This window comes from Vitis riparia, chromosome 12, assembly GCF_004353265.1.
Source record: "Vitis riparia cultivar Riparia Gloire de Montpellier isolate 1030 chromosome 12, EGFV_Vit.rip_1.0, whole genome shotgun sequence".
Lineage (NCBI taxonomy): Eukaryota > Viridiplantae > Streptophyta > Magnoliopsida > Vitales > Vitaceae > Vitis > Vitis riparia.
The window spans coordinates 19,768,559-19,793,213 of NC_048442.1; the positions used below are offsets into that span (position 1 = coordinate 19,768,559).

At 37.9% G+C, this 24,655-nt stretch overlaps 1 protein-coding gene and 1 pseudogene across 1 annotated transcript in view; both read right to left on the reverse strand.

The window, feature by feature from the left end:
- Positions 1-164: 164 nt before the first annotated feature.
- LOC117926520 lies at positions 165-3,065 on the reverse strand (annotated as a pseudogene).
- Positions 3,066-5,478: 2,413 nt separating this feature from the next.
- The window catches only part of LOC117926769 (50S ribosomal subunit assembly factor BipA), a 30,919-nt gene continuing 11,742 nt past the window's right edge, over positions 5,479-24,655 (reverse strand). The window contains exons 9-19 of the mRNA XM_034846057.1: positions 23,977-24,097; positions 23,745-23,808; positions 13,952-14,006; positions 13,739-13,863; positions 11,251-11,324; positions 9,531-9,580; positions 8,305-8,391; positions 7,192-7,242; positions 7,025-7,108; positions 6,682-6,732; positions 5,479-6,397 (exon numbers count right to left, since the gene is read on the reverse strand). Coding sequence (XP_034701948.1) covers positions 6,314-6,397; positions 6,682-6,732; positions 7,025-7,108; positions 7,192-7,242; positions 8,305-8,391; positions 9,531-9,580; positions 11,251-11,324; positions 13,739-13,863; positions 13,952-14,006; positions 23,745-23,808; positions 23,977-24,097 — 846 coding nt within the window. The 3' untranslated portion in view covers positions 5,479-6,313. The remainder of the gene's footprint in view (positions 6,398-6,681; positions 6,733-7,024; positions 7,109-7,191; positions 7,243-8,304; positions 8,392-9,530; positions 9,581-11,250; positions 11,325-13,738; positions 13,864-13,951; positions 14,007-23,744; positions 23,809-23,976; positions 24,098-24,655) is intronic.

Genomic DNA, 24,655 nt, shown 5'->3' on the forward strand with positions numbered 1-24,655 from the left:
ACACATTTTTTCTTTTAAATTTTATTTCATTTTATCATTATTATTATTTTTAAAATATTAAAAGTGGGTGAAAGTTCAAACCAAGACAAAATAGTGGACAAAGGTGTTGAACGAATAGTGGGAAAAGTGGAGTTGGGTGTTGATCCACTTGCAGGCTGCTCAAGTAATGGAATGGACATTTTTCCCCATAAAGAACAATGAAAACTATTCAATCCAGTTCAATACTCAAGGGAGAAAGCAATGTTTTAGAATTTAAATATACATACGAAAAACAGGAGACAGAAATTGAAGTAAATAACAAGTAGTTTGGGCCAACTGCAACCAAAAAATTGCTGGGATCATCCTAGTCTTGCGGGGTTTGGCTAAAACTCTGGGACAAGTTTTAGTCTCTTCAAGTGCCTCAGTACATGATCATATGTATATATATATATGGCATAAAGCTAAAATTTTGTCGGCTATCAACTCGGGGGATGGTAAAACTGAAGGCATCAGGCTGCATGGAAATGGGAAAGTACTTGAGAGAGGAGCATCTGTCTTTTTTTTGTTTCGTCAGTCTATGCAGAGCAGCAACCACCTATTTTTATAGCTGATACATCATCTTTCCCGACATTGATAGTCTGTCCCTTTGGCACAGTTGCAGCTTCGTCTCCGGTCTCAAGAGCCTTCCTGCTCACAACATGATATATCTGAGTTAGCACTTCTGTGAAGGCATTTTCGACGTTTGTGGACTCTAGAGCTGAGGTTTCAATGAAGAAGGTGCTTTCTTTCTCGGCGTATGCTTTGGCATCCTCGGTGGAAACGGCTCGCAAGTGACCTAAATCTGCCTTGTTTCCCACCAGCATGATCACAATGCTGGAATCGGTGTGATCGCGAAGCTCCTTCAACCATCTATCAACATTCTCAAATGTAACGTGTCGAGTTACATCATAGACCAGCAATGCACCAACAGCTCCTCGGTAATAAGCACTTGTGATTGCCCGATATCTTTAGAAAAAAAAATGTATGAAATCAGACAAGACCTATATTATCCCAGGAATATCATCCAGAAAATAACTACTTTGTCAAGCACTAAGCAAGATGATACTACAGAAATCAATGGAAGGGAATACATTCAACAAATCAAGAGAACCACTTTAAGAGAAGGAACTCAATTCATCACCATGAGATAATCAGAATTCATAGAGGCAATAGTTTGATCTACAATAGACTGCATAGTTTGCCATTGACTTTTTCGGATCAACAAAGTACAACTTCATTTCTATTCAAGTGGCAAAAGGTTGCATTTGGTTGCCACTAAGAAGTTAAAGGAAAAAACTTCAAATCAAATAACTAGGGATTGGAATAGCAATTTTTGTTTGGTTTAGGGTGAGAAGAAGTGAGAAGATTTTAAATTTCCCTCCAATAGTGTTTGGATCAAGAGCCAAAAAAGTGAAAAGAAGGGAAAGACAGAATAAACTTTTAGAAATATTCTGCTGGGGGCCTACAAAAATTTTCTCCTCAAACAAGTAGGACATGAAAAGAAAAATGAATTTTGGATTAAGTAGGTAAAGAACAAGGTATGAGTGGTATGCAGCAGAGAGGCCCGGCTATTTTCCCTTCTTAAATATCCCTCCCCACAACACTCTTCATAAATAAAGGGTTTTCCCCTTCTCTTCCCCTCCTTTCCACATTTTATTTTCTCTCGTTTTCACCAAGTGATAAAGCAAACTAAGAGTCCAAGTTTTCCTTGTTCTCCATCTTCTCTGCAACTGAAACAGAACATATGGAAGCACTGGAAAGAGGCTAGACTTGATACTCTTTGAGTAGATATATAACTCATAAAACCCTTCTTGGTAACATCAGAGCCAGTTAACATTCGTCAAGCTCAATGTATTTAGCATTTCTAATGGTAGATATGATTAAACCCTCATAGATTTGACTCCTAATAACCAAATGCTGAATACCAATTCTGCAAAACGATGTAGTAAAGGGGTAATACACTCTGTTCCTTGGTATATGATTGAGCTTCAGATCTCATGTGTATGAGAAAGAGAAAGCAATTCTAAATAACATTCTTGCTCTTGTGCCCCTAGAACATATAGATCTTAGAAATCAAGCAAATATTTGCAGTGGAAGTTGGAGATCTACAAATATGACTACAAAAGAAAAATAAAGAACACCATAAAAAAGGCTTCATTTGGTTGCTAAGGATGCAACTTATTTGAACTTGGTTTTCGTAATTCAGAAGCCAGAAATTTTTATGCATTTTAAGCATTTAAGTCCATCACTATCAATCTGAACACTCGTCAGATCAAAGCCAAAAACTGTATTCCCATTTTTGAAATCACAAAAATTAAGATCCATATTAACAAACTGATATAAGAGAATCACATCCATTTGTTCCAAACAGACAAGCTACTTTTCAAAAATTCCAGTAAAACTTGGTTTTCTGCATTACCCTTGTGTTTAGATCTCACGAAAATGCTTAAGAAAGAAACCCCATTTCGAAATTAAAAACGGAGAGCCCGTTTCCAGTTAATTTTCCCGAGAAACAAACAGGGCGGGAACGAGAGCCCACCCACAAAACCGAACCCACTGCTCAGATCAAGCAAAATGCCATAACAAGGAAACCCATTTCCCGAGAAACAAAATGGAAAGGAAAAAAGAGAGAGAGAGCTTCACCTCTCTTGGCCAGCAGTGTCCCAAATCTGGGCCTTGACGACTTTTTCATCAACGCGAATGCTGCGAGTGGCGAATTCAACACCAATGGTGGATTTGGACTCGAGACTGAACTCATTCTTGGTGAATCTGGAAAGAAGATTGGATTTGCCGACACCCGAGTCGCCGATCAAGACCACCTTGAAGAGTAGTCATAATCATCTTCAGCTCTGTATGCACCCATTTTTCACTTTCTTGGGATTTTGAAATCACACCAGTGTGAGGTTTTGGAGATGGGAAATTGGGTTTTATACTTTTAATTTTACTCATGGGGCGGTGGGAATTCAAATCGAAGTACTTTTTTTTTTGTTTTTTCTCCCTGTTTTTTGAAATATAGAAAGTAGAATCAAGTGTGAAACTGTAGAAATCACAGCAAGTGAGAGGGAAAGTGGGAGATTGACCAACTTACAAGGAATTGAAAATTCTAAGACCATTTTAGGAAGACTGAGTTCCCCCTTGTTCTACTTTTGAAGGGTAAATTACAAAACCATTCCCAACTCTTTCGTGTCTCAATTTAGTTTTTGGAACAACGTGCTTCCTAGATTATGCCAAATTTCAAGCAAATATTTGATTAAAAATGATGAAATAATCCCAATTCAGAAATTTAATTCATCCTATGTTTAACTCATTTTTTATATAAATGTCATTTTTTATTTCAAGTATTTACACCTAAATTTTAAAAAAAAATTATTTTTATAATAATATAATAAGGGTATTTTTGTCCAAATGATATCAAAAAATGATGAAACGTTAAATTTCAAAAATTGGGTTTTGAGAGGCCCTTTTAATCAAATAACCCAATTTCAAAGAATCCCTTTGTTAAGATTTTTTTATAGATATGTTCTATTACAACAAATACTAAGAATTTCTCATAATTAATTTTAGTATAAAAATTATAAAAAAATAAATAAATAAATAAATTATGTATTTTAAATTATTTAATTTTTATATAAAAGATTTAAAATTATTATTTTATTTTATTTATTTATTTCTTCTATTTTCTATTTTTTGATGGACAAAAAATAGTTTGCGAGAAATGAATTATTTTAAGTTATATTTGGTCTTTAGAATAAACTAAGGAAAAAAAATTATTAACGAAAATAATTTTCTCATATTTGTTTTATCATGAAAAATATAAAAAAATAAATATAATTAAAATTAATTAAAAAATTATATTTTTTAAATTATTTAATTTTTATATAATAAATAAATAATAAATAAAATTTAAATAAATTTATAAAATTAATTTACTAATTTTGGATATATTTTTATATTTTTTTTACTTTCTTTTTTTGAAGATGTCCCAAAAGTTATGCCAAAGGGATTATGATCCCATTTGTAATAATAAAACAATTATAGATGAAAACCCTAAATCACGTTAAGCATCATCCTCCAATTAATGATTAGAGTTGATAATTGTTGATCATTCTATTGTCTCTCTATTCAACTTCGATCACTTACTCGATTAAGGGTTTGTTTGGTATAGCTTTTAACTTTTGTACTTATTATAATGAGATTAAATTTATATCCAAAAATTGTATTTTAAAAATATATTTGATAAAAATTTAGACAATATTAGCAGTTTTCAAAATTTTTATTGAATAAAAATGAGATGAATTTGACATTTAAAATTTTTCCATTAAATAAAGATTTGTTTTCCACTAAATGAGTCACAGATAAATCACATGAAAAATTATCGAATTTATATTTACGAATTGTATCGAACACTCCTAATTTAAGTATTAAGTTGTGTTCAATAGGATTTAATAAATTAGATCCTGCACTTTCTAACTCCTTGAGACTCATGGAAATGAGTAGTTTACATTGTGAAATCATGGTTTATATCCCATTTATAAGAAAGTACTAAGGCCGTGTTTGACTCTTGGAAAAAGATAAAAAATAAAAAATGTTAATAAGAATTATTTAGTTATTTTATCAAAAACATCAACGAAAATTAAATATAACTAAAATTAATTTCAACTTATGCATTTTTAAATTATATAATCTTTATATTCAAGAATTAAAATAAATTAAATAAATTTAAAATAAAATATAAAAATAATTTATTGACTTTATGTCTACTTTTTATTTTCCTTCATCTTTTTATTTTCTTTTCATTACATTTTCCCTCATTTTTTTGGAACCAAACATAACTTAAGATAAAGGAAAAATAAAATCGTCTTGAAAAATTAGAAATAAATAAATAAATAAAATTAAAATTACTTAAAAAAATATATTTTTCAAATAACTTAATTTTTATTTATAAAAGATAAAATAAGTAAAATAAACTCAAAATAATATATAAAAATAAGTTATTAACTTTAAATCTATTTTTATTTATATTAATCAATTAAAATAAAAAATTAAAAAAATTCAAAATTTTAAAACTAACTCTCTCCCTTTTAAACTTGAAAAATAACCTATTTATAACATAAACATCCTTTAATATTTCTATTATTTAGATATAAGTTTTAATAGAGGATTCTTTTTACAATAAATAAATAAATACATTTTTCTTAAAAAAAAAATAGAGTATTTTTTAAATTAAAAAAAGAATTGAAGTATTAGATTTGCAAATTAAGGACGATTTCATCATTTTTAATCCAATAAACCTTTTCATTTTCCATCACTCTTTTTTTAATGCTATTTTTCCTCTCTATTTTCTTTTTCTAATATTTTCTCTCAATTTTCCTGAGAACCAACCAATAGGCTTAGTACTACACTGGCATATGAAGGTGGGGCTTTGCCAGGCTACCCACCATAGATACATGGGACCAACTGAACAAGCAAAAGCTAAGAGACCTCCACTTTTAAAGAGGAGCATGTGCCAACATTTCACAATAACAACCCCACCCACCACTCTATAAACACTCTATACTGCAAATTTTGGGTCACAATGCAAGAGGAATAAATAGCCAATTAAGGAGCTTCTTTGACATCTACATGAAGCTTCAATCATTCTATTTACTTTGAACTTTTCCCCTCAATAAATGGATGACAACCAACCATCGTGCATGCCCACCAATTAAATCACTTCAGTATTTACCAAGGAAACAAAAGGGAAAAAGGAACATCACCCTTATTCCGACCACATTGCTGCCTTGGATCTTTTTCTTCAACTGAATGGATATAAAAGGACAAAAGCCGGGACTTCTTTCCGAGAAAAAGATGACCAGTTGGTGGAGAAATTTCAAAGTCTAAGGGCGAGAAATGATGCCCTGGAGACTCAGATTTTGAACAACATATCATGGTGACACAACTATCAAATTTGAACTTGAAAGTGATGCTCTACCAACCCCTAATGATGAACAACACTAACCCACTCTCTAATATAAACACCAGGCCATGGTTTCATGCTTTCAATATAATACATCTAAGTGTGGATTCTACTGATTTCTCTTTTCTCTTTCTCTTTCTCATTATTGTTTATTAACCAATACAACAACCATTGTTTCCTTGCTTCTCAGAATTCGTAGAAAAGAATATTCTTTTTTGAGTTTCCAAAACATACCATCTAAATAGGGGCAGATGAACTGAATAACAATAATAATTACCTATTCTAAAAATGATGAATGATGATTTTACCGTTGCAAAATTGTTTTTGAGGATAGAGGCTTCAATCCTTGGGCTTATTCCTCATCATTTTACGCTTGTTAGCGTCCAAGTATTTCTTCCTTAACCTAATGGCTTTGGGTGTCACCTGCATTGGCCAACACAAGTATACAACAAGTGAGCAGCAATATCATTAAGAAATATCCAGCCCAATGAGCACGTCAGGAGTCAGAAACTAATATTGCTGAGTAAGAAAATGGGTCCAGAATTTCTGAGTGATGCATCTGTTTACATTTCTAAAATAGTAATTGAAAATCAAAATTCCACAATGAATTCAGGAACTATTTGTAGTATCAGTTCTAACTGACCATAACTCAAGAAATGCCTTTGTCAAATTGATTGCAACTAGTTTAAAAAATAAGTGGAACTTACCTCAATGAGCTCATCAGAAGCAACATACCCTATCGCCTCTTCAAGAGTCATCTGTACCCAAATGCACTCAGATATTAATACACACCACATTATTGTAAATTTGAAGATTATATCCAGAATATCAGCAATAAAAAGGCTGTACTATATCCTATTCTTTTCATCTTTGCAACTTATAAACTGCACAACATGGTAGTTGGCTTGTTTCAAAACATGGTGCTAAAGTAAAAATAGGAATCTGATTTGCCTATATTTTTGGCAAGGATTATCACTCGGTGAGGGAAAGCCCCATAATTGCAGAAAATAAACCAGGAAGCAAGAATTAAATAGTTACACAAATACATACAAGACGAGGAGGGGTTAGCTTCACATTCTCATCCTTGGAAGCAGCTCGTATATTGGTAAGTTCCTTAGCCCTTACTGGGTTGATCTGTTGAACCACAATAATAGCAAGTTCAGTCACCTAGAACCAACACAACACATTAAATGTGAGGAAGAGTCATTTCTCCTTACATCAAGATCTGTATCCCGGGAATGTTCACCAACAATCATGCCATCATAAGTCTGTATACAGAGAAACAAATTGTCAGCGGTAACTTAAACAAGAAACACATCTTGCTTGTCCTATTTGTTGAGCTAGGACTGCTTCAAGCTTCTTTGGATCAGGGAACCTAATGTAGTCAATCTACAGGCCAACTATCAATCGAAACCGTCAATTGTGAGTTGGCTTGCCCAAAAACTCTACAGATATATATAACCATGACAGTCTGAATCTGCATTTACCTGGATAAGAATGACATGAAAAACCATGGTGGTACTGGCAATCAAGCATGAACTGAATAATTACGAACCAACACAAATTTAGGGATATTATTTATTGATACTGAAGGCTTAATAGGGATTGGACCATTCAGAATGTTAATATTAATTTATTAACAAGGGTTCACCACTTGAAAACTGAAAAGATTGGGAAATTCCATCAGCACTTGTATACTCCCCAAATAGATTATGTAGGACTAATGATGATCCTATATGGATTTGAATGATGATCCTCCATGGATTCTCCTATATAAGCCATGGCTAAGGTTGCAAAAACAAGAGCATGAATAACACTTTTTGTAAATAATTCAAGACACATGGCAGGCATAGGAACAACTGAAGGTACTTAAGAAACAAGACCAACTACTAATTCATCAGCTGATATATTACTAGAAAGTCAGAAAACTAAGATATTGCTTGGATACACTTCTTTCTATTTCTAAAAACAAAAAATAGTAGTAACTCCTATATAAAATACAACTCTTTGAGACTTAATTTAAAAAGATAATTGACTTTCAAAAACTATTTAAAACAATTAAAATATTGAAAAGTTTTACTACCTCAAATTTTAAAAGCAAATTTTAAAGACAAGGTCCCACACTTTTTATATAAGAGTTACTATAGTTCACACAGAAGTTACTACTATTTTCTATGTTTAAAAACAGAAAACAAGAAGTGTATCCAAATGAGCAATAAGTAATAAAAGTTTTGTACAATCTTCCGAGATGTTAATAGGTACTCGAATAATAACTGACAGGAATTAGAAAGTGAGAAAAGAAGCAGAAAGGAAAGGAAATAGGTGACAACCTCCATGCCAGGAGTTACAAAGAGAGTTCCACGAGGTTCTAAACTCACTAGCGCATATGCTGTTATTGTTCCGTGACCCATTGATACCTATTTATTAAAGTATAAAAAAAAAAAAAAAAAAAAAAAAGTAAGCTTCATGATCTAGAATAAAAAAAATTAAAAACAAATATTTAAAATAAGTGCAAATCATAATCTACTATACAACATGAATGAAAGTAATAATGACATCAAAACCTTTTTTTTTTCTTTAGACATGAGACAAAGAAATAACATATGCTATCTACTGTCAGTGCTTGTAGAATGCATGCTAATAATAGAAGATGATGCAACTAAAATGAAAAAGAAATTTCTTTGTGATTTGGGTTCAAAAATATTCCTAAGATATTTTTCACCTTTGAAGTTGTGCTTGTTTTGTGTGTGAATGAAGAATGGCCACTTTAAGATGTATGCACATGTGTGAAAAAGAAAGAGAGAAGCTTCCTTGTACAACAGATTATATCTATGGTACAATCAATGTCCACCAAATATAAGAAAAGGAAAAAGGATGTTTCACCTGGCGTAAAACATTGCTCTTTTTACTCAACTCATGCTTCCACTTAATGATAGCGTAAAAGCTTAATAAATAATAAAACCTAACAACTTCTATCTAATGATAATCCACATTTGGCTTCCTATAAATAGTAATTAAGAGATAAGAGTGTTATAGAATCTTTTACTCTCCCTGTTTGGTGTGCCTTGGGTACTTTCCTCTTTGGTTGGAGACACGCTCTTAGGTGGCATGACTCTTTTGTGGGTAAAAGGTGGAAAACAGTGTGGCTGGCAGCTCCTCTATGCTTATTTTGGACCATTTGGAAGAAAACAAACAGAAGAGCTTTTGAGGTTGAGGAACAGTCCATTCAAGGACTAAAACAAGCTTTCCTTTTGTAATCTTTGGGATTGGGCTAGGTTGTTTTTAACTTTTGGTCCTTCCTCAGTTGTAGATTTTGTGGATTGGGAGGGTTCTTGTTGAGGGGGGTATAGTTTTTTATTAGTCCCTCTCCTTTTGTTTGCGCTTTTAAGCATTCGTTATATACTCCCTGTGTACTTCAGAGCACTGTTTTGGCCCTTTTTGTTTACAATACATTGTTGCTTTACTCATCAAAATAAAAAAATGAAAAATTAAGAGATGACCAAAAACTAATTCTAGTTTAGATTATCAGAAAAATGGAAGTCAATGGTTGGCATACCAATACTCCTTTCCTGACATTTCCAAGAGGACCTCGAAACTTAGCATAAGCTGCAAAAACAGATAAAAGCATACATAAGGCTACAATTGCCAAAAAAGATAATATCACTCCCTACTAACCTGAGCAACAGTGACATGGGGAAATGACATGTTAAAAAAGGGGAATGTGCAAACATGGAAAATATTTAATTGCATACTGGAGTTTGACTATGAAAAAGTGGTAAATACCAAACACGAGAACTCATTATTCTACTATTTCTTTGACATTGGGAATCCGAACCATCTAAGACGACCCCAGACTGGAAATATTTTGTGCCTATGGTTGAAATATTAGAGTCTAGATTGCATAAAGAGCATGCACCATGACATTCTGTAAACCCAAGTTCAAACTAGATCTCAATTTATACACCCAAAAAGCCTGGCACTAAATCAAATAACCAATCCAAGTTTTTTGAACTACATATTATGAATTTATGATTATGTAATACTGCTGGCGATTACAACAGTACAGGGGATTGCTAAGCGGAGACCAACTTAAGAACAATGTTTTAAAAACCGGACCAGACCGGCCGGTCAAACCGTCGACCGGTGACCTTTCCGGTCTGGTTCCCCCTTTTAGGCCGGTTATCAATTGGACTGGTGCTGAACCGATTGGGCCAACGGTCGAACCGTAGAACCGCTTGTGCCGGGTGGTTTTTGGAGAACCGGTTCAACACCCCAACTTTTATTTGGCTAAGTGGGTCACTTTAGTCCACTCCCCCCTCATGGCCCAACATTGTTGGCCTACCACTTTTTTTGGCAAAATGGACTATAGCCTCTTCTTGGCCCAGCATTCACTGCCCCACTCCCATCTTGCATAATGGGCCCTTGATCAAGGGCTGAACCATAAGCCCAGCAACCACTTGGCTTGATTGCCCAGCTTGAGTTACTTGGGAAGAGGTTTATAAAGCACTTTACTTTCCCTCTTCCTTCCGATGTGGGATAAGGTAAAGGAATTTAAAAGCAAAAATCAACATTTTTCCTACAGGCTGCAGCAAGGGGATTTGAACTGCGGACCACAAGCTCAAAATGAGCATTACTACTACACTATGTTGCATCCTTGTTTGTGTTAATTTTTAACAGAAAATAACTAAATAGCCTATTTCAAAAAATAATATATATATATATATAAATCACATATGTTTTTTTTTTTTTTCATTTTCAATTTGTTTTCATATTTAAATACGACTTTTTTTTTATTTACCATTTTGAATGTATTTTCATATTTAAATATTGTATATATTTTGTTTAATAAATTTAAATCATTAATACATATATATATATATATAAATGAATAAATAATATTATAAATATTATTTAATTTTTAATTATATATTTTAAATATTTTATAATTAATTTTAATTTTAATAAAATATAAATTATATATTTATGACGTCACCGGTTCGACCGCGGTTCGACCACCGGTTCAACCACTGGTCCGACCAGTGAACTGTGAACCAGTAACTTTTTCGGTTCAACACCCGATCCGGTTCTGAACATATTGCTCAAGAAAGCCTACTAGAATGCTTCATACATAAGAAATGCAGCTTAATCCAGGTCAGTCAGGCTTGGTTGGATGAAAATTGTGATCCCATACCAATTGCATGACCATGAAGTGACAAGGGAAATTGAAAAGGAAAAAAAAAACACAAAACTGAAAGGGAATAGTGAAATAAACATACTTAAGAAAGCACGATGCATAAATCCAGTGCCACGTGTGTCACTGCTAAACACACTCCTGTAACCAACCAGGCCCCTGAAAGTAAACCGAAAAGAAAAATTATCCTTACTATCTGGGGAAGTTCATATATCCAGTAAAATAGATATAATATTCATCACTAAGCAAGAAAACTAAACTTAGCAGAAGAAGACTACTCAATATATCAAAGTTATAAAGCAAAACTCAGAAGAATGTAGAAAACATAAAATGAGTAGCATGTTTTAACAATGCAAATCTAAATCATAACAGAAGCATATACAGGTTATAAGCGGTAAAGGGTTGGGGAGGGTTTGGGGGATGTTCCAGGTTCCAGGCCCAATGGAAATAAAAATTTACCTATCAAAGAAAAAAAACAAAGGAAAAAGCAAACTTGCTTTGCTTGATAAGTAAAATAAGGGCACTCTTACTGGTGATTCTGTATATTAAAAAATCTATCATGAAAGGAATATGAAAAGATTTCATATTCCTTTTCAACTCTAACCCAAGCCCCACCCCGTCCCACCAAATGCCTGTCTTTTTTTCAGACAAGATTTTGAAGTTTTATAACTGATTAATTTGTACTGAAATGCTAAAAGTTTGATATTTGACCAAGTTGAGTGGGTTTCTTCAGCCAAAAGAAAATGATTCTGAGGGTGTCATGTCCAGATAGCTTTGTTGGTTTTGGGAGTTTCTTCGGGTTCTCCATTGTTCTTGGCTTCTCTATGGTGAGACTTAGATGATACATCACTCTATTCCCATTTTTTTTTAAAAAAAAAGAGGGTTGACCCAAAGATCTTGAAATCTTGAATTTACACTCCACGCTTACTCACTAGAGCCACTACATGAATATTTGATAATATGTCATGACACATATTCACAAACCTAAATAAGTCAAATTAATTTGGTTGAATATTTCACTTTCCCCATGAGCTGCATGTCTTCAAATAGCCCAACCACTTTGAGTGTCTCATCTTCTACATTGAATAAAGAATGAGCAAGAGTTGTGAATTTATGTACAGGAATATGACTCTCTTCATCCTCAGCCTTAGTACTTTCCTTTGTCTTCTTCAATAGATCTTCTCTGTTTTCTGTGGCTGATGTTCAAGGCTTTTTCTTCCCCAACCCCCTATCCTTGATAAACATCTCTTTACTTGAAAACAAGGTAGAAGAATGACAAATAAAAGAGTTGTAGTACTATACTGGACCCTAGGGGTACAACTTGGGCAGGTTGGCCAGACCCAACCCTACATTTGGGTAGACTTGAACAATCATTTTCAATACTCAAGTTAAGTTTGGGTTAGGTTTTTTTTTTTTTTTTTAAACCTAAGCTTAATTTGGATTAGGCTTAGGCCAAGGTTTGAATAACCCGAGCCTAAACTAAACCCAATTTAATGTTTTTATAGTATTTAAATGTTATTATCCTATAAAAATAATACTTGTTTTCTTTCTAGCTTTTTAAGAAAAAATTTCAAATTATATTATATCATATATTTTTTCATTTTTTAAAAGAAATATATATAAATTTATTTTTATTTTTTTGTTGCTATCGTGAAATTTTATCTAATTTACTATTTAAATTTTGATATAAACATATAGAAAAAAGGTTTTTTAAACACATTATAAATGAATTTTGAATTATGCAACCCAATCAATTTGACTAACTTAAGTATATCCTCACCAATCCAAATCTAACTTGACCAACCTGAATACAACCCAAACTTAGATAAATGAGGTTTGGTTGGGCTTGGGTTGAGTACCTCAGGTTAGAGGTCAAGTTGGATCGAGATCAAGTGGATTGTTTCTAAATTTGGGTTCAGATTGAGTTAGCCATCAACTTGACCAACTGTCCAAGTTGCAGCCATACCTAACCCTAAAGTAGAGAACCACATGGCTAGGATAGATAAGAGAGACTAGCTAACATTTCTTCTATCACTTTCACCAAATAACAACTAATGAACAACTAAAAATAAAAATAAAAACTGAAATTCCTTAACTACAATCATGGAAAGAAGATGACAAAATCAATGGCACCTTCATTTTTTATTACATCTTCTCCAATAGTTTTTCCCCAAATGGATACAACCATGATGAAGTCTCAGACTCTCCCTTTGTTGCCATGTACATAAACCAAGGTTATAACAAAAGCATATCTCACAAAGGGTGGGTGGAACAGAGCTAAGACAAGTAAAAGCACCCAAAGAAAAGGTCAATTGAACAGCATAAAATATCATATACTATATCATAGAAACAGTCTCAATGAAGTGTATCAAAAGAGCACCAATAAGTTCCAATAGACACTATATACAATTAAAAAACAAAGAAAAATTGATAAACGTAAAAATAAAATAAAAGAAAGAGGAACAAAGTTAACCCTGCTATGTAACAACAACCAGTTGCTTGAAAGACATCACAAGTTTAACAAAGAAGTAAAAAAAGAAATGGTGTAAGAAGGATACGACCAAAGTACTAACCTTGATGGACAAGTCATGGATATTCTTGTTCTGCCCTCACTTCCTGCAACAGGGCCCATGTCAACAACCTCAGCTCGCCTATGAGAGAGTGCCTCCATGACTAACCCAACATGCTCCTCATTGACCTGAAATACCATCTCAAAGTATAAATAATCCAAATCCTCAGTGAAAGAAAAGCAATACATGCATTATACACAGCAATTTTTTTTTTACCTCAATAGTCACTTCTTCCAATGGCTCAAACTTGACACCCTTCTCAGTCTTATACCTGATCCATTATAGAAGTATTGATCAAACTGTGAAAGAGAATAGTCTACCAAGAAAAGTAGTTGTGTAGACTTTAAACCTTATACAGGGAACCACAAATTCTTCAGAAATTATCCAGTCAGTAAATAGTAGAAAGGAAAATTTTAGCACTAGGCTTCATAGTCTTGGCACTAAACCCCTTGTTCAAACCTAATTTGAGACTATCCTCATATTATTGAAGCATCTGCCAATTCAAAGAAAAATAGAGGAGAGAAAATTTTAGCACTAGATGTTGCTTAATACAGTCGTGGCACTAAACCTCTTGTTCAAACCTAATTTGAGACTATCCTCGTATTATTGAAGCTCCAATAAAAATTACAATTGAAGGTTATAACTGTAGACTTTGGAACTCAAGGATAGCTGCTGAAGAACATTCTATATTATTAGATTCTACAAGGATAGAAACAACAGAAACAGAAAGTTGGAGGTAGAGGAATGATGATGCTTTACAAATATCAAAAAAACAAATCATCCATGTAAAAAGAAATTTCAGAAAGGAAGGGGAAAACCAAGGAAAAAATGAGACGGAAATTAGTTGAGTAGCTGGACATGAGAAGATAAATAGTTTAGAGAGTTTGACAGGTGATCATGCATATTTAAAAATGTAAAAAAAACTTCTATAAAATGAAATGAAAATTAAGTTTTAGTTGAATTGTTTGGAGATGGAGAACACGTATGGTGAGAGGGTTTGGTGATCGTATTAGGATGTATTAGAAAGCCAATCAGGTTATAAATATGAAATCCCAGGTACAAGAGAGATTTAGTAATAGAAAATGGAAGCAAAACCCAGACCAAGAAACATATGTAGCCCCCAGAGTACTGGAGAACACAATTACTCCCTCCAGAATTACTCCCTCCCAATCAAAGCCTCAGAGCTGCAACATGCAACTAAGTACCTTTCCCTCTTTGAAAGAGAAATTACAACCCCTCTTATAGTTTCTTTCACTACTAAAAATCAGTATATAATGTCATCATATCAATAGTGCCTATATCTTTCTTAAGGACATGAGCGCTGCAACTCGTTTCATTATCCAGATCCATATGAGCAAAGGTTCAAGTATAGTAAATAATGTTAAGAAAGCACTTGGTCTACATGTAGATCATCACCATAGCCCTTTAAATACTAAACACCAGTATTTAATCTCATTACATCATTTATGCCTATACCTGTCTTAAGGACATGAGTATTGCAACTTGTTTTATCATCCAGATTAATATGAAGCAAGGCTTAAGTACGGTAAATGCCCTTAAGGACGCACTTTTTTTTTTTTTTTGATACGTAAACACAAATATATTAGCAAAGGCAAACGCCGCAAGGTACACAGGGAGTATACGAGGCGACGACGACCTCACAACAAAAGACCAAAAAACAAACAAACAAAACCCATCAGCCCTCAACTGGAGGCTAGCCACTCCAGGAAACCTATAAGGGAGCGGGACTCCGCACCATTATACAACTTAGCCCACCCCCACAAATTACAAACAAAAGAATATTTAATTTTCTGTATAGCAAGCTCCCCCCCCCTAAATGCTAATCTATTCCTTTCTTTCCACACCGTCCAAAAAATAAATAACGGTATGGATCTCCAAATTCTCTTCCTCTTTTTGCCCACAAAAGAGCCCTTCCAGCTGATAATCACCTCCTTTACAGTTTCTGGAAAAACCCACTGGGCTCCAAACAGGCTAAGAACCATCCCCCACAACACTCCAGCCACTGTACACTGAATAAGAAGATGATTTACATTTTCCTCCTCACTACCACAAAGGTAACACCTGTTAGGCATCTGCCATCCTCTCTTTTGAAGCCTATCAATAGTAAGAACCCTTCCCCAAGTCGCTTCCCAAGCAAAAAACGCTAACTTGGAAGGAACATTCTCCACCCAAACTCCTTTTTTGGGAAACATAGGGGTGCTATGGCTGGTCACCAGCCCATACGCAACCTTGACTTCATACTTCCCATTTTTTCCCCCCTTCCATACAGCCAAGTCTTCCTCCAAGGATATTCTTTGACTCCTTAAGATTTGTAGCAATTCGTCAACCAGATTCAGCTCCCAATCATTGAACCTTCTAATAAACCTAAGGTTCCAGCCTCCTTGGCCAGCAGACTGGTCCCATAACTCCCCCACAGTGGCACTTTTTTGTGCAGCCACATTAAAGAGATTAGGGAATCTCCTGGCCAGCCCCACATCCCCACACCAAGTGTCCTTCCAAAAACTGATTTTGGTGCCTTTTCCAACCTTAAAAGCCATATATTTCCAACACCAATCTGCTTCTTTCATAATATCCTTCCATAGCCCAACACCAAAAGCCCCATTTGCTTTTTTAGTTCTCCACCCAAATTCCTCTTGTCCAAACTTTGCCACAAGAACACGTTTCCACATCTCCTCCTTAGCATGAGCAAACCTCCAAACCCATTTTCCAAGGAGGGCTTTGTTCAAGAAGACTAGTTTCCTCAAGCCAAGCCCCCCCTTCTCTTTGCTCACACACACCCTCTCCCAACTGACAAGGTGAGCTTTCCTCTCCAAACTTCCCCCTCCCCACAAGAAGTCTCTTTGCAAATTTTTTAGTCTTCTCGCCACTGTCTTAGGCATACGGAATAGGGACAGCTGGTATAGTGGCATGCTAGCCAGTGTACTCTTTATAAGGGTGATTCTACCACCCTTAGAGAGATATTGCCGCTTCCACAGGGCTAGTTTCCACCTCATCCGTTCCTCCACCCCATCCCACACATAGCTAGCTTTATTTGGCGCACCCAGGGGCAGCCCCAGATAGGTTGAAGGCAGCTGCCCAACCTTGCATCCCAATTCCACAGCCATCTCCCGGATCTCCTCCACCTCCCCCACCGGAATAATCTCGCTTTTAGCCAAGTTAATCCTCAGCCCCGAAGCAGCTTCAAACCAGCATAAGGTCCAGCTCAAACAGGTCATATCTTCTTTCTTAGCCTCGCAAAAAACTATGACATCATCCGCAAAGAGGAGGTGAGAGATGCTAACAGCCTGCCCCCTACCCCTCTGGATTCTACATCCAGTGATGCAGCCCCCTTCCACAGCCCTTCGAATCAGGACACTCAGCACCTCCATTCCCATGATAAACAAATATGGAGATAGGGGGTCGCCTTGCCGAAGTCCCTTAGAGCTAGGGAAGAAACCAGCTGGCTCCCCGTTTACTAAAACCGAGAACTTGGCAGTCGATATGCAGCTCCATATCCACTCCCTCCACTTAGTCCCAAAGCCCATTTTCTCCATTACCCTCATCAAAAACTGCCAGTTGACGCTATCGTACGCCTTTTCAATATCTAGTTTGCAGATTAGGCCCTTCTTTCCTTCTTTTTTCCATGAGTCAATCACCTCATTTGCGATTAGAGACGCGTCCAAAATCTGCCTTCCCCTTACGAACGCGTTCTGGTCATAGGAAATCACTCTATCCATCACCTTCTTAACCCTATTGGCCAACACCTTAGCCAATAGTTTGTATAATCCGCCCAAAAGACTGATCGGCCTGAAGTCCCCCAGCTCCTCCGCTCCTCCTTTTTTGGGTATCAGCACCAAGAACGTGGCATTGAGACTCTTGAGAAAGGTGTTATGTTCATAGAATTCCTTGAACATCTCCAACACCTCCTCCTTCACAAACTCCCAGCTGAATTGCCAAAAAGCTCCCGTAAAGCCATCCGGGCCTGGAGCCTTGTCCCCATTCATGTCCATTAGAGCCGAGTGGACTTCCTCTTCCATGAATGGCAGCTCCAAGATGTCCGCCTCTTGTTGGCTAATCTGATTCAGATTTAAACCCCCTATATCTGCCTTCCACTCCGAGTCTTCCGTTAATAACCGATGAAAGGCGTCTACTATCCCGGTCCTAATTGCATTCTCCTCTGACAGCCAGGCCCCCTGATTTTAACTCTTTCCATGGTATTCCTTCTTCGGTGCGCATTTGCCATTCTATGAAATACCCCGTATTTTTGTCCCCTTCTCTTAGCCACAGCTCCCTAGATAGCTGCCGCCAGTGAGTCTCTTCCAGCTTGACCCACTTAGCATATCCTTCTTTTGCTTCTTTCTTTCTAGAGAATTCCTCCTCAGACAATCTCCTCTCACTTTCCACTTGGTCCCAATAGTCCACTTGCTGCAAGGCAGCCAGTTTATTACTCTCCAAATTCCCAAACACCTCCTTGTTCCAGATTTTAAGGTTTTGTTTAATTCCCTTCAGCTTTGTTGCCAATTTGTAGCTAGCCCTACCACTAACCGACATCCCCTGCCACCAATTCCTCAATAGCTCTTTAAAGCCTTCCACTTTTAGCCACATGTTCTCGAACCTGAAAGGTGAGGGGCCTCTTCTTTTGCCACCCCCCTCGATTGTAATTGGAAAGTGGTCTGATGTAGGCCTAGATAGCCTCTTCTGAGTCACATTGCTGAACTGGTCAAGCCAACTGGACGAGACCAGAAATCTGTCAAGCCTTGCCCAGGCTTGGTTATGAAGCCCCCCACTCCACGTGAAAATTCCCCCTTGAAGGGAAGATCAATGAGCTCAAGGTCATCCATAACCTGAGCAAACCTCCTCATAACTGAGGTCACCCTCCCTTGCCTGCTTCTTTCTCCTTGCGCGAGAATAGCATTAAAGTCACCCCCAACACACCATGGATCACCCCAAAGACCTCTCACTGCTCCGAGCTCACTCCAGAAACACTCCCTATCCTCTTTGCTGAAGGGGCCATACACACCCGTGAACACCCATATTGCCCCATTTTCCACAGTTCTAAATTTGCAAGAAACCGAGAACATGCCCTCCTCCCACTCCAACAACTCCAAAGACCTTTTGTCCCAACAAACCAAAACCCCTCCCGCTGCACCAGCAGCTTCAATAGATCTCCAGTCTAAGAATCTCCCCACCCCTAAGCTTTTCGCCACCCCATCAGTCATTAACTGAATTTTTGTCTCCTGGATACACACCAAATCCACCCTCTGTTTTCTAATTACAGACTTAATAATCCTTCTTTTATTGACGTCATTTGCCCCCCTCACATTCCAGCTCATTAGTTTGAGGTTCATTAACCCAACAGCAATTGGCCCCCTCTATCTTTCATGAAATTATTCTTCTTTTCCTTCCCCTTGTATTTGACTGAGCATTCTAGCCTTTTGAGCTCCCTCTCAAATTTTGTTTTCTCCAATAATCCCTTGCTGTGTATCCTTTCCCATCTTTTCCTTATTTTAGACAAGAAATCCAGAATCTCCCTCTCCAGTCCCTCTATTGAAAATCCCAACAGCTTGCTGAACTTAGCCAAGCTGCTTTCTTCCCACTTAGTCTCCTTCTCGCTCCTTTGGGCCTGGGATCCAGACACGGCTGGTCTCCAGTCCGGGTTTTGGACCTTTAAAGCATCGCCATTAATCGCAACTAAATCCCAACAGCCCTCTCTTCGCGCTGGCTCCCCCCCTGAAGCTGCATCTTCTATGTTGTTTTCTTGCTGGCGGCTCACCCTTAAATCCCCAGAAAGGTCGCAATACTCCCTCGCCGGAGTCCGACCAAAAAGAGAAGAAGAAGAGGGAGAGGAATCCCCAACCCTATGATTTAAAGAGGACCCATACCTGAGAGCTTCCTCCACGATCTCTCTCTCTGCCATGGAGCACAGGGGAGCCGGCATCTGCGTTCCATAGATCTCCTTCTCGCGACACTTGATAAAATCCCATTCCATTTTTAGACCCAAATCTTCTTCATGGCCTAAGCCCATGAACTTGGCTTGCCTTTGGCCCAGAAGGCCCCCAGCCGAAACAGCAGGCCCATGGGCCAGGAGCGCCATTCCATTGGGGGCTTGAACCTCAGCCGGCCCACACTCTAACCCACCTGCTTCCATTCCATCCCCTTTTGACAGAAATGGGCCTTGGGACACTGGCCCGCTGTCCCGCTTCAGGCCCACGAGGCCAAGCCCTGATCCAGAGGAGCTTGACCCATCACCCGCTGGACCAGAGCTCTGTCGGGCCACCCGCCCAACATGGGCCCACTTTTCAAACACTTCTCCCCCCTCCCCTCCCACCTGCTCTCCCATCATTTCCTCTGACCGGCGCTGTTCCTTGGTTCCAGCGCCCAGCTTCTCTCCCACGCACCAACCCGCGCGTGGAAAGCCATCACCCCTGACCTCCCCTTTTTGTCGTCCAGCATCCTCACGCCCATCCCCCTGGTTTCTTCTCAATGCCAGCAGGATCTCCCACCACAGGGATACAACGTACATCTCCCCTTCCACCCCAATCTCCAACGAGCTCGGCAAGAAGCCTCCGTTCATCTTTACCTTAATCCTTGCCCATTCCAAGTCCTCTTTCCTTTCTGTTTGAGGATCAATTCCTACGAAACCGCCACACTCGTCCCCCACTTTCCTCAGAATCGACGGCACCCACAACGAGATTGGGAGCCCCAGGATCCTTACCCACGCATCTTTCCTCTCTTCATCCTCTGCAACGCATCCAAAACTCGGACTCCACATCTCCAAGCCCAAATGGAATCCTCCCACTGATCTCTCCCCCGCGGCAAGAACCCACTTAGCTTCTTCCACCGTCTCAAATTCCATCAGAGCACAGCCCTTTCCCAATCTGGCCAGCCCTAGCTTTCCTTTCAATCTCCACGCTCTTGCAGCTGTCCACCCCAGCCTCGTTAGATCTTCTTCGCAAGCCGAATTAGGGTTCCATTTCCCTATCAGACAATGCTTCAGTCTGTTCACGTTGCTCCGTATATCCTCCTCCTTCAGCTCTACTCTAACCCTTGCGGAGTCCCTTAACCCCGAACCCCTGGCCACCTCTGCATATGACCTACCTGACTCCCCTGGCCCTTGTTCCACTGCTTTTCCTTCGCGCCGAAATCCAGCCCACAAGAGGGACTCCATCAAAGACACCCATCCTCCCTTTTCCCCTCTCCCTTTTGGTATACAGATCCCAAATCTCCTCTTTTCCTGATCCGTCACCCCTAGGCGGATGAAACTCCCGGCCCTGTTAGTCTCTCTTACCAAGGAGTAGACCCTCCCTTTTTCCTTCCAACCTTTCTCCCATTTGCCATCTTTTCCGTCCTTCAAGCACTGTGTCAGCCCTTCTAAGAGTAGACCCACACTCGCCGGCCCTAGCCGGACCCAAGAAACTACCCCTCCCTTGCTCTCCGAGATAATGGCGAAGCTCTTACCATTTTTCTCCTCAGATACTATTTCAAACTCCTTTGATTCCACCACGAAGCTCTTTCTCTTCCTCTTCCCTCGATTCTCCGCCCTGCTTTCCCCTTCTCCCCCTTCGCTCGCAGGATCGCCCTCGCTCTCTCTCTCTCTCATCTCTGGGAGCTCAGTAGGCGCTATATGTCCCCTTAAGGACGCACTTAGTCTCCATATGGATCATTATCATAGCCCCTCCTCACACAGAGAGGGAGAGAGAGAGGAAGAGAGAATGCATAAAAATAAACAAGACGAATCAATACCTTGCTGAGATAATGAACATAATCCAAGGATTTCATACTATTAAATCATCTAGCAGGCCTTATTTTGAAAGAGTTGACAATCCATTTATGAACAAACAAGTGCATAAGTTTGTAACTATGCAAGGTGCATTAGAAGTACATTCTCTTTATAAGAAAATATTCCTAGAAAAGGACAAAAAAAAAGGGGAAAGTAGAAAAAACACATGAGAGATCCACAAAGTGAAGTGACAAAAAATAAGCAAGAACTTAAAAACACATTGCAATCGCAGTAAAAAATGAGGGACAAAACCCAGCATCTCATTCTTTTTTCTTTTTTTTTGATCAGAAACGAAGAAGATTATATTAATATAAGAACAAATACAGGAGAGATAAAAGAGACAAGAGAAAGAGAAAAAAACCAAGGGAAGGATGAGAGGTCCTTCCTACAAAAATTGAACAAAGGAGAAAACTCCCAACAATAGAACTCTAAAAACAAAGAGAAACCCCATCAATCTTCAAACTTTTGAAACGCAAACCCCAATCCAATTGAGTTGTAGAACATTTAGAGGAACTCCTCTAAAAGCTTCAGTACAAGAAGCCCATAGAGAAGAATAAAACCGGATCAAATCCCATACCATCTCTTCCGTTCTCCCTTTATCCTCAAAGATCCTATTGTTTCTCTCTTGCCACACCATCCAAATCAAAGTAAGGCAAGCAATTTGCCAAAGTGTCTTGCCTCTTAATGAGTTCCCCAAGCCTTTAAAAGTAATAACCAACATGTCCTCAAGGCTCCCTAGAGGGACCCAAACCAATCCTACTAGATTGAACAACCTATGCCAAAGTCCAATGGTAACGGGACAATGAAGAAAAATGTGGTCAATCGACTCTCCATTTCCTTTGCAAAGAATGCATCATTGAGGACAAAGGGCTTTGTAGGGTCTTCTCAATTGCAACTTGTCATTAGTGTTTACCTTCCCATGTGCTACTAACCAAGCGAGGGCCTTAATCTTTGAAGGGACTTTTGAGCTCCATAAGAACTTGGCCGAAAGGAACAATAAAGGATTTGAGACTTTTGACAAGGTCAAGAAAAAAGATTTCACTGAAAACAAACCTGGCGAAGACAAAGACCACGCTCTTGAATCTGATGAAGAATGAGAGAAAATCACAAAACTAAGGGAGGACATTAATCTCTGAAGGAGATCAATTTCTGAATCCGTTAGATTGCGGCGAAAGTTAAAATTCCAAGACAGTGGTAAGAAATTGCCAAGGACATTTGAGACAGTGAGGTTTTTCACAGAAATAACTCTGTAAAGATCAGCAAATTGAGAGCACAAAGTTTGGTTACCCCACAAAAGATCTTCCCAGAACCGAATTCTCTCCCCATTGCCCATCACTAGGCGGACAAAAGGGGAAAACTCCTGGAAAACTTGAGCAATAGCCTTCCAAGGACATCTGTGTGACCATCTAACCACCGTGTTGGCGTCCCATCCATTAGGATGTGTCCCATATATACTCGCAATAACCTTATGCCAAAGACCACTCCTTTCTCTAGGGAACTTCCAAAGTCATTTCCCTAAGAGAGCAATATTTCTCATAGAAGTCTTCCCAAAGCCCAAACCTCCTAACTCCTTTAGTCTACTAACAACCTCTCATCTGATAAGATGATCTTTCTTCCCTTCCCCCACCCCAGACCAAAGAAAATCCTTTTGCATCTTCTCAATCTTTGAAGCTATTGATATTGGGATTTTAAAGAGGGCGAGGAAGTAGCTAAGGATGTGAGACAGACAAGACTGAATTAAAGTAATCCTCCCTCCCAAAGACAAAAAGGTCTTTTTCCACCCATCCAGCCTCCTCGAAATTCTCTCAACCACCGGATCCCAAAAGTCTATTGTCTTTGGGTTCCCTCCCAAAGGAAGGCCTAAATAAGACAAAGGTCACTCTGACACTCTGCATTCCAAAACCAAAGCCAAACTAGACAACAGCTCCTACCTAGTGTTAATACCTGAAATGGTGCTTTTTTCTAAGTTGATTTTTAAACCATATACTTGCCCAAAAACCAAAAGGATAATCTTGAGGTTTTGAAGATGTTCTATAGAGGCTTTAGAGAAAAAGATGGTGTCATCAGCAAACTGTAACAAAGACACTCTAGTCATATCCCTCCCCACAAAGAAACCCTCAATTATCCTAGTTTCCTCTGCTTTGATCATCAACCTACTTAGAACATCTGCTACTAGAGTAAAAAGGAAAGGAGAAAGGGGGTCTCATTCTAGCAACCAACGATACTCACATGACTTTAGGTGGTGAGACGGAGAGCTCAAATCCTTCACGCCTCATATTCTCAATTAAGATACCTGTTTTGCACAACATAAAAACCACATTCAGAAGACAATTGAACTTAATGGCGAACAAAATTTGAGACGTAAAAGGGAAAAGTAGCAGTATAATATGAACTTTTCCTTTTTTGCTTTAACTTGGTAAAATATGAGATAGAAGATGGATAAATGATTAACGGAACTCACCCAGTTGAAGCTCTCCCCTCCCCTGAACTTCATATGATTCTGATAATCCTGGAAGCACATTTATGGCTAGATTTGTTTCTGCTTCCGCCATTAATCGGTCACCAATTTTTCCACCAGTTAACTATAATAAATCAAAATTAGGACTTTACTGCTAGTAAAGCAGTCCAGGATTTCTTGGGCAAAGAAGAAGACACAGTATCAAGCATAGAAGAAAACCTATCTTTGACCAAGGTGAAGCACCACATCTAAAACATGGCACAGAGAAAAATTTTAAACAAAATCCAAAGGGGAAAATGGACATGGAACTAGATATAGCACATCGTAAGATGTTAGAGGAATTCAGGCTAGGGGAACAGAACGGGTTTTTTTTTTCTATACAAGGGATTTGTAATGCTTCACATAGTAGCAGAAGAAAAATCTCACCAAATAATCGCTTCAAAGTGATTATAAAAGAGATGGAGAAAACACACACACACATACATATGTATATTTTGATAGGTATATTTTTGTCTTCATTGGGAGTTGAACCTAGAACCTCCCACAAACCCTCCCCAACCCTTTACCACTTGAGCCACGCCTCAAAGGCCTTTCCATTAATATATTTACAATGTGACCACAAATCAGAGCTAACTTTCAAGCTTTTCTTTTTTGTAATTAAAAAAATATTAGATCTTAACTC